The sequence below is a fragment of the Typopeltis vanoorti genome, chromosome 3, assembly GCF_054136105.1.
Source record: "Typopeltis vanoorti isolate ZY-2024b chromosome 3, IOZ_Tvanoo_1.0, whole genome shotgun sequence".
Lineage (NCBI taxonomy): Eukaryota > Metazoa > Arthropoda > Arachnida > Uropygi > Thelyphonidae > Typopeltis > Typopeltis vanoorti.
The window spans coordinates 89,668,590-89,682,478 of NC_143551.1; the positions used below are offsets into that span (position 1 = coordinate 89,668,590).

The window sequence follows — 13,889 nt, forward strand, 5'->3', positions numbered from 1 at the left end:
GGTTAATTTAGCATTCTTTCATACTTTTTTTTTACTACAAAAGCATCACCCATCCTTAGTTATAACAGCTTAGCTTGTTATTGTAAACTGTGTATTAATAAATCAAGGAAATATACTTTTAAAAAATAAATTCGAAGCTATAGATGAGATCACTAAACCAACTAACATGTAATTAATGACAAACGATTGATTTTTAATTTGTCTTAGTGTTACGTCATAATGCAAGTTCATATAATCCAACAATGGAACTAACAACAATAGGTATTGTCTCAATCAGTGTTCTATTAATAAAGAAAATGTCTATTTTTATGTTATAATGACCGACTTTTGGATCAGTTTCTGTTCATAGAGCTACGATATGTAATAAACAGCCCTATAACCTAGCAATGCTATTGTTAGATCCTTTCCAATATCACACGATAAAATAAATGGGATAAGTTTTTTAACCCTGGAAGACTCGCATTGTATGGAAAACAAAGGATTTAATTATGCCTTCTCCCTGTGAGGCATTGGTTCAGACACGTAAGCCGCTGTTATTGTCTAGATCGAATCTTACGCACAAAATTAAGTACCAACCATGTTCCTCCTAAACCATGCTGCATTTTTTTTTATTAGTATTTCATACTAATTACTAATACCCTTGTTAAAGTGGGCTGGGATATTTCATAATATTTGATCCTATTACCATGAACATTTACGCAGAGGCGTAGCTAGGGGGGGGGGGTCCTCTGCGGGCGGCACTTTGAACTTTTGTAGTTAATTCTAAAATACAGTCTCGAGAACTCATTTTCAAATATTGTAATACTACTGCGAATTTTCCAATTGCTGTAAGTGTTGCTAGTTGTGAGAGGAGTTTTTCCAAATAAAATAGATTAAGAATTACTTACGTTACTATGAAATAGACTTCGCAAATGCCATCGACGACTTTGCTAACAGAAAAGCAAGAAAAATAACATTTTAGAATGTTGAAATTAAAGTTTACTTCAAAAATAAACACAGCGTTTTAATTTATTTCCCTATACGTCGTTTTGACTTTTTGTAGTATTTCGATGTGTATTGAGAGGGGTGGCAAACTCAGGGACCGCCCCGGGCGGCAAAAGCTCTAGCTACACCACTGCATTTACGGTCTTAAAAAAAAGACAAAAAAAAAAAAAAAACCCTCGTTCAAAGCACCCGGTGACTATGGTTACGAGCAAACCTTGATCGCCCAGGTTAGTGTGTACGTATGCAATGACCTTGATGTCCCAATTACGACAATCTATAAAGCGAAACGAGATTGCAGTATCTTAACTAGTTGTAGAGTCTGTGAACCAACGTTGTCCCATCCTCAGGAACAGGAAAATCAGAGCAGTGCTACCGAATTTACACACACACACACACCATGTCAAATCGAACCGGAATTACGAGTTTTATATTTTCGTTCTTCAGGTCTGTGAAGCGTGAGAAACGACTGCGAGCTTGTGGGGAGTGGGGAAGAGAGTTGGGGGCGCTTTCTATTTATAAAAAAAAATGGGCCATAGTTAATGACGACACAGCACTCACGGATTGGTTTTGAAACTAATTGTAGTTGCGCAAGTTGGGTGGTGGGACATCCACAAGGGTGGAAAATGTAATAATCCCACTGCTCCCAGCATTATCTTCAATGGGAAAAGCAGATGATGGACATCCCGTGGGGTCAGTAAGTTATTAATGCTCACCAAGCCGAGGCGGAAGACTTTATTACTTGTAAAGCTATACAAGGATGTCTGTTAGTGGAACACCCGGATATAAATTATCCAACAGCTATTACATAATCAATTATATTTGACTGTTCATTTCACGAGGCTTCTCATTAAATCATGGAAAGCAAGAACATTGCCAGGATTAGCTAAATCCTATAAAACACGGTCTTACAGTTAAGATAATATTTTAACACCCTACTTCACTTCTTTAGATAGATAGGCTAATAGTATTAGTTGCGAACATCGTTAAAGATTTATAATTATTCTGTTGAAATGTCAATTGTTACCAATAGAATTTTTCAACAAAGCAACAGAATTGCATTATTCCATCACTAATGAATTTGCAAAATGCTTACATTGTTTTACAATTTATTGGTTAGCCCGTGGGGTCAGTAAGTTATTAATGCTCACCAAGCCGAGGCGGAAGACTTTATTACTTGTAAAGCTATACAAGGATGTCTGTTAGTGGAACACCCGGATATAAATTATCCAACAGCTATTACATAATCAATTATATTTGACTGTTCATTTCACGAGGCTTCTCATTAAATCATGGAAAGCAAGAACATTGCCAGGATTAGCTAAATCCTATAAAACACGGTCTTACAGTTAAGATAATATTTTAACACCCTACTTCACTTCTTTAGATAGATAGGCTAATAGTATTAGTTGCGAACATCGTTAAAGATTTATAATTATTCTGTTGAAATGTCAATTGTTACCAATAGAATTTTTCAACAAAGCAACAGAATTGCATTATTCCATCACTAATGAATTTGCAAAATGCTTACATTGTTTTACAATTTATTGGTTAGCCCGTGGGGTCAGTAAGTTATTAATGCTCACCAAGCCGAGGCGGAAGACTTTATTACTTGTAAAGCTATAACTTTACTTATAAAATTAAAGCTGTTACTTGTAAAGCATTGTTGTTCAAGTTAACAATGTGCGCGTAGCACATTGTTAACTTGAACAACAATGGATACATATTATTCATTGTTGAGTTTTTATTATTTATTTCTTCTTATTATTAAATTTCTGGAAAAGACAGTACTGACGATTTTTTTTTTTTTTTTTTACAAAAGTACTGATCAGTGAGATATTCAATTGCCGAGTTTTGTTTTTTTTTCTTCTTTAGAAGAACAAGATAAATAAATGAAGTTGATAACGAGTCAACATTTTCAAGGCAATCAAGTCTTATCATGGTTTTAATTTATCTCTTTTCGCATTGCAGTAATGAAAATGCCTTCAAAGATAAACTACTGCCTTGAGTCACGACCACTTGTATCATAAAGTCTGCTGTCTACGAAAAAAGAAAACAATCCTAAATTCCTTATCTTTGTTCTCATTCCATACAGCTGTCGTAACCAAACAACAAGCAATTCGGCTGCCGATCCCTTTTATTCTACTTTAGCCAAGGCGATCTGGAATCTCTATGCAACGAACACAAGGGAATCAGTGTACATTAATAGCAAGGCGGTTTAATATTAATAAGGAAATGTTGGAATACTTTGAGATTAATGTTGTTTATAGCAGTAGAGATATGAAACTTTCTTAGAGGGATGGTTCATAATTCCCAGCGGTCTTTTAATGACGTGTAGTTTATAGAAAGCCTATCCAAAGTGCTCTTTCATTAGCATTATATGGAGATTTGCGGTAAGAGAACAAGTTAATACACGTTATTCTAATTTGAGACTATTTACTCATGGGAGATGCAGAGAAAGGATTGGAACATTGTTACAAAGCAAAATATTGTTAGATTAGCAACACATTAATCAATTCAAATACAATCGGTTTCAAAAATAAGTGCAATGCTTACTATGACTTCCGCTACAGTGCTGGGGCCAAGAAGATGGAAATATCCACTGATGTCGGAGTATAAATCGTACACATAGTCCGAAAATGCATCACACACAGGTCCTGAAACCACAAGCGGTGAAAGAGGTCGATGACAAGCGGAACACTCTTCGGCGATTAGTTTCAGTTTACGAAGGTCTTCAAAATTCATCCCCTACGAGCATCGGGCATTTGCTCACTAGCAAAATCCGACTTTTGAAAAATTGCCGCATCAGCAGGCGAGTTTCTTTTCCGACCGTTTTACGGAACCGTTCTTTAACCTCACTCTCCAATAAAAAAAATAAAAATAAAAATAATAAATAGTTTTACGACTTTTGTCCACTCCCGCTGAGTTCAAAGGTCACGCCATTGGCTTGACGTCCGTTTTGTTAATCGAAATGTTAGCACTTTGCAAACACATCTCCGTCCTGTGTGGTGTGCACACGCACGCACTCGACTATGTTCCCGTCATGTATCCGCTGAACGATCTTTCCGCGAATGCCTTTCTCTCATCCAAGTGCATTTCCAACGACTCGTGTGACCTGACGGTCGTCGTGCAGGGGAGGGGGGGTTTGCCGCAAGCACACTACCAGCTACGGCTGGATGTCACGTGGCGCTCTTCTAAATTCCTAGGTTCGTGTGCGAGTGGAGCACGGAGTGACTGGCGAACGCATTACCGGAGGGGGAGGGATGGAAGCGTTCACTTCGTAATCATTCCCCCCCCCCTTCATTTTAGTGGGTGTTGTCGTAAGGTGAGATTAATTGTTTGAACTTCGGGAAAAATCGCCAAGTTTAAATTTATCGACACCCAACTTAATATAACAGCTTTAGATTGTTGGCACAGAAATGCCGATTCCGTAAGAAACGTATGATTAGCATGCGCTGCCATCTGGTGACAGAAAAAATAAGTATTCTGAAAGTTCAAGTTCAGTTAAACTTTGCATCCTATGAAATTCCATTGATTTTTTTCCCAAAAGGTCTTTTTTGTTTCCTTGTTCACTACAGATCGAACTGTTACTGTTCAGTATAATTAAACTACAAAATATCCTATGTTCACGCTATCGTCAAACTACAGAACACGTGCCAATGTAAACAATATGAAATGAACATCGGTTGCTAGGTAAACGCGTGCAATGTGTTAGGTTTCTCATCTTTTGTGACTTATAATCATATCGCGTGTAATTACGTCACAAACACCTGACTAACTTCGCGCGGGCAACAATATGAGATACAGGCAGGCAGTGATACCGTAAGAGGTTTGTTTGTTAGCACTGTTTAATGAACTTGCACGAGAGTACTTCAAGTATTTTCGAAACTTGCAGGTGTTTGCATTCACTAGTCAAACTTATATAGACATAAATACAAATTTCGGTTGCTGTAGTAATACGTTTAAAGATATTCTTAAACAGAAATAAAGCTAAGTACTCGCTGCAGAGAACTCTAACAAGTAATTTCCGTAGAGTTAAATAGTTTCCGTTACACTGGGATTATTATTATTATTTTCCTAAAGAAAGAACTAGGGATTCTTAATGTAAACATCTCTTCTAATTCACTCAAAACTAGGCACACTTGGTAGGTTTTCTTCTCTGCTGTCTTTGTGATATTCTGTCGACAGACGAAATTGATGCCACATTTCCATTCTAGCCTTAACAAGCACGCTGACGTTTGCCACAACAGCTTGCCAGAAAGGATGGTGATAGTGAAGTGGAGCGGGGGCGGAAGGAATATACGAGATTAAAGAAATTTCTACACGACTATGCCATCGCATTCTTTGCACAGTTCCTCAGAGAATGTAAAGCATACCTGCAGCTAACAGAAGAGTCTAAGCGGATTTCGCCTTCTTGTATACTTCAACGATCAAAGAGAGGATGTCGTTTCTCCTTTCTCCCCCACCCCCCGAAGTACTCTTCTCCACAACTTCTGTCAAATGAAGATGATCGAATTCTCCTAATCGTTATCATTATTATTGGTACTCCGTCGGAATTTGGATTATCAAAAACCTATGTAGTTTCGAAGTTATCAAACGAGATCAGGCGACACGAAAAGCTGGTTTATCCGTGCTGATGACAAAGAACCTTAAAATAGACATTTGGTATTACAGTGCACTAACTTTTGGTGGCGCATTTCTATCGATATCTCATAGGTGATGACGTAATTCTCTCCCCTCCTTATATTTGCCGAAGTCATTTTCACAAACATCTTTGACATGAATGTAAGATTTTATTTTTATATCTAGTGACGTCAGTATTTCCTTTGCGTGTTATTTTAAAGAGAAGCAATTGAATTGGGGGGGGGGGGAGGGGTTAGGATATAGTCTTTTTTATTCATAAATATTATTTATTGCTATCAGTTCTGTTATATTTTTGGAACCGTTTTTATTCATTTCAATATATTTAATTACTGTTTTTAATTTATTATTATTATTATTATTATTATTATTATTATTATTATTATTATCATCATTATTATTTCAACGTTCCATTAGATGACATTAGTCCGTTTGGCAAAAATAAATAAACAGAAATAAAATTAGGCTGTTTTTTTATGGGAGCGGATACTGGAGCACCCGGAGGAAAATCAATCCTAAAACTACAGCTCGGGACTGACTAACTCAGTGTTGGGGAAAAAAAAAAAAAAAAAAAAAAAACAGGCTGAGCTATACGCTGCCTATGCGACGAAACCGATACGTTTCACAAGATTGTATCCCCCCCCCCCCAATCAGTATAGCCTTATTTATATTTATTCACATTCAAACTGCTTTCTTCCTTTTATTCTCATTCAATTATTATTATTATTATTATTATTATTATTTTAAGATTTACTTACAAAACCTACATAACTTACATAACATTTACATACAAAAATACCAGCAACTTATTGCACATTATTTAGAACTTTAAATATCAATAATTAACAAAGTAACAATCGATGATTACTAACAATACCAGCATGTTCAACAATGCTATTTCATAGTCATTTTTAACTTAAAGCGTTAAACAAATTAAATTGAATAATAATAAGAATTAAGTATAATTATATATGATGTTCACATTCTTAGTTCTCCTGTTTAGGGGCATGAAACACTCGAGTTTCCGGGAGGAAAAAATCCCCTGCCTTCGTATGAAACTGGATAACTCACTATTTGAATGAAAACACCTAATAAACGTTCTTTGCGTCATACATAGGATTCAAATCCGGGTCTTTCCAACCAACGGGTTCCGTCAAAACCGACTGAGCTATGGAAGTTCCATGTCAAAAATCTAGATAAATTCGAGATTGTTTTTTAAGCGTAGACGAAGACTATGTCTACAGCAGCGTTTCTCAAAAAGTGATCCTACGACGGATCACTTCAGAAATCCTGAAATCTTAACGGAACATCTTGGTTAGAGTCGAGTATCATCGGTTTCGTATTCAACGTAAAGCTAAGTGCATAGTATCGCCGGAGCAGGCTGTATCGCATCCCAAAAATGCGATAGCGCACACTATAGGAGTGCCGGACCGCATCGCATCGCATCGCATCGCACTGACCTTGCTTGTGGCCGCACGTTTCCTAGAATAGATAGTTCCGTACTTCACTCGCGCTCGGAGGTGTCAACAACCGCGGACGACTGAGTCAAGGCCAGAGCGCGCTGGCCTTAATAGGACAATCCACACGCAAAGCGAGGAGCGCCTGATTTTCAAACATGTTTGAACTTGTTGCAGCATTTAAAACCATTTCCAGGCTCATATTAATTTTGATAATTTTTCACTGAACACTCATTCACTTTCTGCAGAACATAGTTTGGGAAACGCTAGTCTACAGAATTTTGGTTTGTATACGTTCTCGGAAAGTTATTCCCAAATATCTAATCGAAAAACATTTCAACAGGAAATTTTTGATAATTAAATAAAAATTAATCGAAAGAGTTTTCTAATGAAATATCCTTTTTAATACTTGCTAGTATTATCCAAGGGACTGATCGAGCCTTTTAACAATTATCTAGACCCTCAGGTTACAGATCGTAATTACAACTGAAGCAAAAACTGATAGCAGAGAGCGATTTACGCATGCGTAATTCCATGCGTAAAATGAACAGTTTATCTCTCTCTCTCTCTCTCTCTCTCTCTCTCTCTCTCTCTCTCTCTCTCTCTCTGTCTCTCTCTCTCTCTCTCTCTCTCTCTCTCTCAGGGGCGCGCCTGTGTGCAAAACTTTAGTTAGCGCCCCTATTCCCCCCCCTCCAATAAAAAAAATCACTTTAAAAAAACGTTTTTTTTAAAGTATTTCCCCCTCTTTGGCGCCTTTACTATCCTGGCGCCTGTGTGCGTCGCACACATTGCACATATGGCCGGCGCACCCCTACTCTCTCTCTCTCTCTCTCTCTCTCTCTCCTCTCTCCTCTCTCTCTCTCTCTCTCTCTCTCTCTCTCTCACACACACACAAAGCAGATTTTCAGCCGAAAAGATAATAAACCAGGGGCTTAATTTTCCGAATGAAAATGGAAGAAATTGTTACTTCAATATATTGAAATAACACAACAAACAAACACGATCCCACATAGAATAATCGCAACATTATCTGGGAACGGCTGTGAAAGGATCAAGCACTTATTAAATATAAAGAAGTGCTCTGTGTAAATGCTTACCTCATTCCCATTCTAACACACCACGTCTCACGCACCATCAGAAGAAAAGACAAGAACATTTGTTGAGGGAGTCACCACTTCTAGTTTCCCATGAGCGAAAATTAAAAATATGACAAACGTACTTGCAAACCAAAAGAGAAGAGTAAAAGGGATGGCAGTTCTGGTAGATGCTAATAATTTAATTTGTGGCAGATATAGTATGAGAGAAGATATGAAAAGTCTGTTGGAAGAAGCGAAAAAGAAATGAGAGAGAGTAAAAATTGTAGGATTACTACCCAGTATGACAGTACTGAGTTAAGAAGGAGGGTGAGGATAGCAAATGATTTCACGCGCAGGCTGTGTAGAAGATATTGATGCGAGTTTTTAGATGTGTAGAGTGTGTTTGATGGCAGAAAAAAACTTTTATAAGAAGTATGGCCTGTACTTGAATTCATTTGACATCAGAAGCCTGGAGAAATTACTTCTTGGTATGCGACCTAATGTAGAGAGTCAGGGAAACTAGATCATCGAGTGAGAAATGGGAAAAATGTGTGTGAAAGTTCAGCTATGGTATTCAAACGTGATAAAGATATGAATGTCTTCGAACATGGTTATGTATGTGGCGAAGAGGTGGAAAAATATGTTTGGGTTCGAACGTTTTAAGTATGTCTGGAGAGGAAAAAGAGAAAATTCTAGAACAAGACCAAATAGATTGCACATCTAATTATAAGAATAGGCTAGGTCGTAATTTATTATGTCTATACACAAATGCCAAGAGCACTAGAAACAAAGGGGTTGAGTTTGTTGCTTTATTGAATACGCTGTGGCCTAAGATTGTTGGCATTGGTGAAACCTGGATATCAGAATCAGATATGGTAAGTGGGATCGTGTGTAACCGATATACTATTTTTAGGAATGACAGAAGAGATAGGAGAGGAGGAGGAGTTCTACTAATGATATCAGATGACTTAAGTCCAGTTAGGGTAGAAACACCAGAAAACAATGATGGTAACAATGTCCCCTGAGGTGGTGAGTTTGAGTCTATATGGTGTGAAGTGGAGGTTAACAGAATGAAATATATGGTCGGGTGTTGCTACAGACTACCTGGCGGCTCAGTTGCAGGGGACGAAGAAATGCATCGCCAATTTAGCCTTATGGGTACCAAACGAATTGATCATTATGGATGGCTTTAATTTTCTAAACATTGATTAGGTAGAAGAGAAATCTCATGGTAAGAAAGAAGAGGAATTTATTGAATTGCTGCGAGACAACTTTCTTCAAGCAGAATGTGAAAGAAGGAACTCAAGGTCAAAGAGGTGTTGGATTTGCTCATAACATCAAAAGGGGACTCTGTCAAGAATATCGCTATTTTACCACAAATTGCTGACAGTGATCACGCTGGGCTTTCTTGGAATCATCTAATTGTATTGATGTTCCGATTAAAACATGTTACATGCTGAACTGCAAAGCTAGAAATTATGATCTACTTAGGAGAATACTATCTTTGGTCCCATGGTATCAGTTACTGAATGGGGAGAATGTCAGCAATGCATGGAAATCTTTGAAAAGGTGCTTAAATGAGGCAGTATCTGAATGTATCCCTAGTGTTCGAAGAATAAATGGGTTGGCAGTGAAATGGATGTGCAACCTTATTAAGCTAGAGATCCACAAGAAGAAGTTGATGTGGAAAGAATATTGTGAGAATAAGAGTGAGAGGAGTTATTAAATGTATAAAGCTCAGGCCAGAAAAGGATTATGAAAAGAAATTGGCCATGCAAGCTAAAGGCAATCCAAAGGAATTTCATCGTTATACCGCATGCAAAAAGAAAGAATGAATGTGGAAGAATAACTTTATTGAATGCAGATGGTAAACGAGTGTCGGAAGCTAAGGAGATTGTTCAGTTAATGAGTACTCTCGTTGCTAAGATATATCAACCAGGTATATGTAGTATGGTGCACAGAGCTACGTTGGATGAAGAGTTAGAGGTTCATGAAAATGGAGTCGAAGAGCTGTTGCTAACCTGGATAAGAATTTGTCAATAGGGACAGATGGAATATCAGCATGTTTGCTAATGGTATGTTCAGCCGAATTGGCTAGAACTTTCACATGGTTGTATAACTTGGGTCTCAGCTCAGGAATGATACCACAGGAATGTATGATCGTTCCATTGTACAAGGGTGGTGCAAAACCTGATGTGTCTACCTACCTACCTATCAGTATCTCTGGTGTGGTAGTGAAGATTTTAGAGAAGTTGGTAAGAACTCGCATACAGAAATGGGTAGACAAACATGCAAGGAGCAGCATAGGTTTACTAAAGGAAGGTCATGTTTTAGCAATTTGCTCATATTTTATAACAATGTTACAGCCGAGTTGGATAAAGGGAATGGATACACTATGGTAATGTTGGATTTTTCTAAGGCATTTGATAGGATACCACACGAGAGGCTGCTGCATAAACTGGAGAATATGGGAGTGGAATATAAACGCTTGACTTGGATCAAGGGATGATTGACAGACAGATATCAAAAAGTGGTGTACAGTGGATGTGAATCTGTCAGATTTAAGGTAACCAGTGGTGTACCTCAGGATTCAGTCCTTGGGCCATTATTTTTCTAGAATATACATTAACGACATCAGGCAGGGTCTATCATTGTACAATTGTTTGCAATTGTGCAAACAGATGTGCAATTGTTTGCCGATGATGCGAAGATAGGCAGGACAATCAGGGATGCTACTGATATTCAGCAATTACAAAATGATTTGAACAAGCTGGAAAATTGGGCAAAAGAAAATGGCCATCAGTTGAATGGTAGTAAGTGTAAAGTTATGCACTTTGGCGTGATTAGAGTTCCAGCGGACGGCATATTATATTAGCGGGGTTATGCTACGAGAAACTGAAGAGGCAAGGGATCTCGTGTATTGGTGGATAGGAATTCAAAGATCAAAGGTTACATAGCAAAAGTTGCAAATACAACTCAGAGGATAATTTCTATGCTGAAGCGACCCTTGACATGTAAGGATAAGTAAGTTAATTTTACTTCTTTATAAGGCTTTGATAAGACCACACCTGGATTACTGTGCGCAGATTTGGTCTCGGGTTCCAAGGGGATAAAGAAGCTGTGGAAAGGGTGCAAAGAAGAGTTACAAAGATTATATCCGGATTGTGGAATTTAGATTATGAAGACAGATTGCGAGTATGTGGATTGTAGACTCTGGTTAACAGGAGAAAGAGGGGTGATAGGATAGAGGTCTATAAACTTTTGAATGGACGTTGTAGGTTATCGTCTAATGAAACTTTTCGTTATATGGAAGGTGTTGAGAAAACACGGGAGCATCCATGGAAGTTAAATTTATTTGCAATCAAGAACGGGGAAAGAGATTTGTTCTCTCACAGAGCAGTGAGTGAGTGAATTAGTTTGCCTTAAATGTGAAACGAATTTAAGGGGAAGTATGACAGCTGGTTTGGGTGATTTGTAGCTTCCCTCCCTGGAGGTCTCAGATAATAATAATAATACAGTAGTATCTCGCTAATCCGAACCTCTTTAGTCCGAACCCTCCAGTAATCCGAAATGTGGTTTGAAAGAAAAAAAAAGTTTTATTACGTATTATTATTTTTATTTAATAATTATTATTTTAACCATTATTTATTTTATTATTATTACAATACAGTTTTTTTTTTTTTCATACTGTCGATTGTACGGTTATACTGGAGGACTATTTTGATTTATTGTGTTCACATTTGCTTTTTTATACTGTACAGTACGTGCTATATTGTCGGCATGAATCACGCTGTCGAGAGTCATGGATAAAACTGTGGCCGTCTAGAATTTACGAAAATAACCACGGTGATACACAAAAAAGCGGAAATTCAAAACGTGCATAATTTGGTTAGAATTATAAATCGAAATGTTGAAATTTCACAAACAGATGTTACGGAATGGAAAACAGGTAGAACCGAAAGTGAATTCGAAATCAAATCCGATGCTGAAATTATAAATATGACGCTACAGAATGAATTAGAAGACGATGATGATGGTAAAGAACTCGAAGAAAAAAAAAAGTAATTTTCGAATGCTTCTTCTCGGAAGAAGCATTCGAAAAAAGTTTAGCTTCCAAGAAGCAAAAGAAAACCAGTGACTTTTTTTTTCAAAGAAATCAAAAACTTTTTTTTTTGGTGTTATTTTGTGAATTTTTTTTTTTTTTTGTTGTTGTTGTTGTTGTTGTGTACAAGAAAGTGATATTTTGTATGCAAATTAAGTTATGTACAGAGCTATGCAATTTTATTAAATCAGAATCCTTCACAATACAGGTACACACAAACTAATTTTTTTTCTAAAATAAACTTGTATACTGTATTATTTTTTAATTTTTATATTACAGTAGATTAGCATTTTTTCTATCAGTTACTTCATTTATTTACAGAATTAAATTGATGTACCATTAGAATCTGATTACTTTTGTCTTAAACGCTACTTATTGTTGTCTCTTGGGAGAAAATTCGCTAATCCGAACTTTTCGCTACTCCGAACGATCACGGTTTTTATTAGTTCGGATTAGCGAGATACCACTGTAATAATAATAATAATAATAATAATAATAATAATAATAATACAATGCAAATTACTGAAAGGATTTTATAAGAACACTGACTGGAGAGACAAAAAATTAGTAAGAGTGAGGGAGTGCATAAAAACGAATAATTCACTCATAATTAAGTGTGGACATGAAAATAATCGAAAAAAAAATCTTTGAAAAACAGATGGTGGGAATAAGACCAATGAAGCATCATCTCAAGTCATGGGAGATGAAACATGAGGTCAAGTTGAAAAAAAAATCACACTTTCTTTTTTATCCCTCCTATTATTACCTTCAGTTTTAATTGTTGCATTTTTTTTTAAATACAACAATTAAAACTGAAGTTAATAATTAGTTTCGTATAGACTAAGCCGTGCCAGTTTGTACTGTATATCATTTGATTTTTCAATTTACAAATTTAAAAAAAAAACAGTTCATATTTAATTATAATGCAAAAGGAATATTAATATAGTAATTCAGTTTATTATTATAATTATTTTAAAATTGTATTTCTAATTCTTTTTTTTTTAATGTATAGATCATCGTACTGAATTCATGAAACACGGGCCACATACGGCCCACCATTCTATTACAATTCCTTTGCTAAAGGCAATAATCTCTTGCATCATCATGCATATCGGGAAATATTTCTCATAAAAAATCTAGCTTACACTCTCGAACACATTAGAATGCAGATAAATTAAACAAGTCATTGTTATTCCGGAACCAACCCACTATCTTTCTATCCTCAACAGAATTTTGTATCATAGTTTTGAAGGTTATCTGTCTGATGCCCTTTTAACCATTAATCTCAGTTGCGGTGTACATTAGGAAAGAAAACAAAAACGTAGCTGATTCTGAAGCAGGATATTGTTTGGGAATTTTATCATAAAAAGACGTTACTGTACGTTAGTTTCATATAGACTAATGCTCTCGCATCTGTGGGCGTACGCCCACAGATGCGCGACCCTTCGACACTTCTGCGCATGTCAAAAGAAGGCGAATCTATTCCGATAATAGAATAATCAATGCTTTTCGTTGGATGAGTGTTTATTATTATACGTCAGAAAATTAGCTTTCCTTTAAAGAAAATTCGAGTTTTCAAAGTGGTAACTATTTTGCTTGTACAACAAAGTTGGTAAATTTTACGTATAGAGC

The 13,889-nt window shown here is 36.6% G+C and overlaps 1 protein-coding gene across 2 annotated transcripts in view; it reads right to left on the reverse strand.

Moving 5' to 3' along the window:
- The window catches only part of LOC150108371 (pleckstrin homology domain-containing family G member 7-like), a 289,192-nt gene that overhangs the window by 216,007 nt on the left and 59,296 nt on the right, over window positions 1–13,889 (reverse strand). Inside the window, exon 1 of one of the 2 annotated variants that reach the window (XM_090390718.1) lies at window positions 3,538–4,141. The exons of the other annotated variant lie outside the window; for it this stretch is intronic. Coding sequence (XP_090246844.1) covers window positions 3,538–3,726 — 189 coding nt within the window. The 5' untranslated portion in view covers window positions 3,727–4,141. Of the gene's footprint in view, window positions 1–3,537; window positions 4,142–13,889 lie in introns of those variants that run through there. 2 annotated transcript variants of the gene reach the window in all.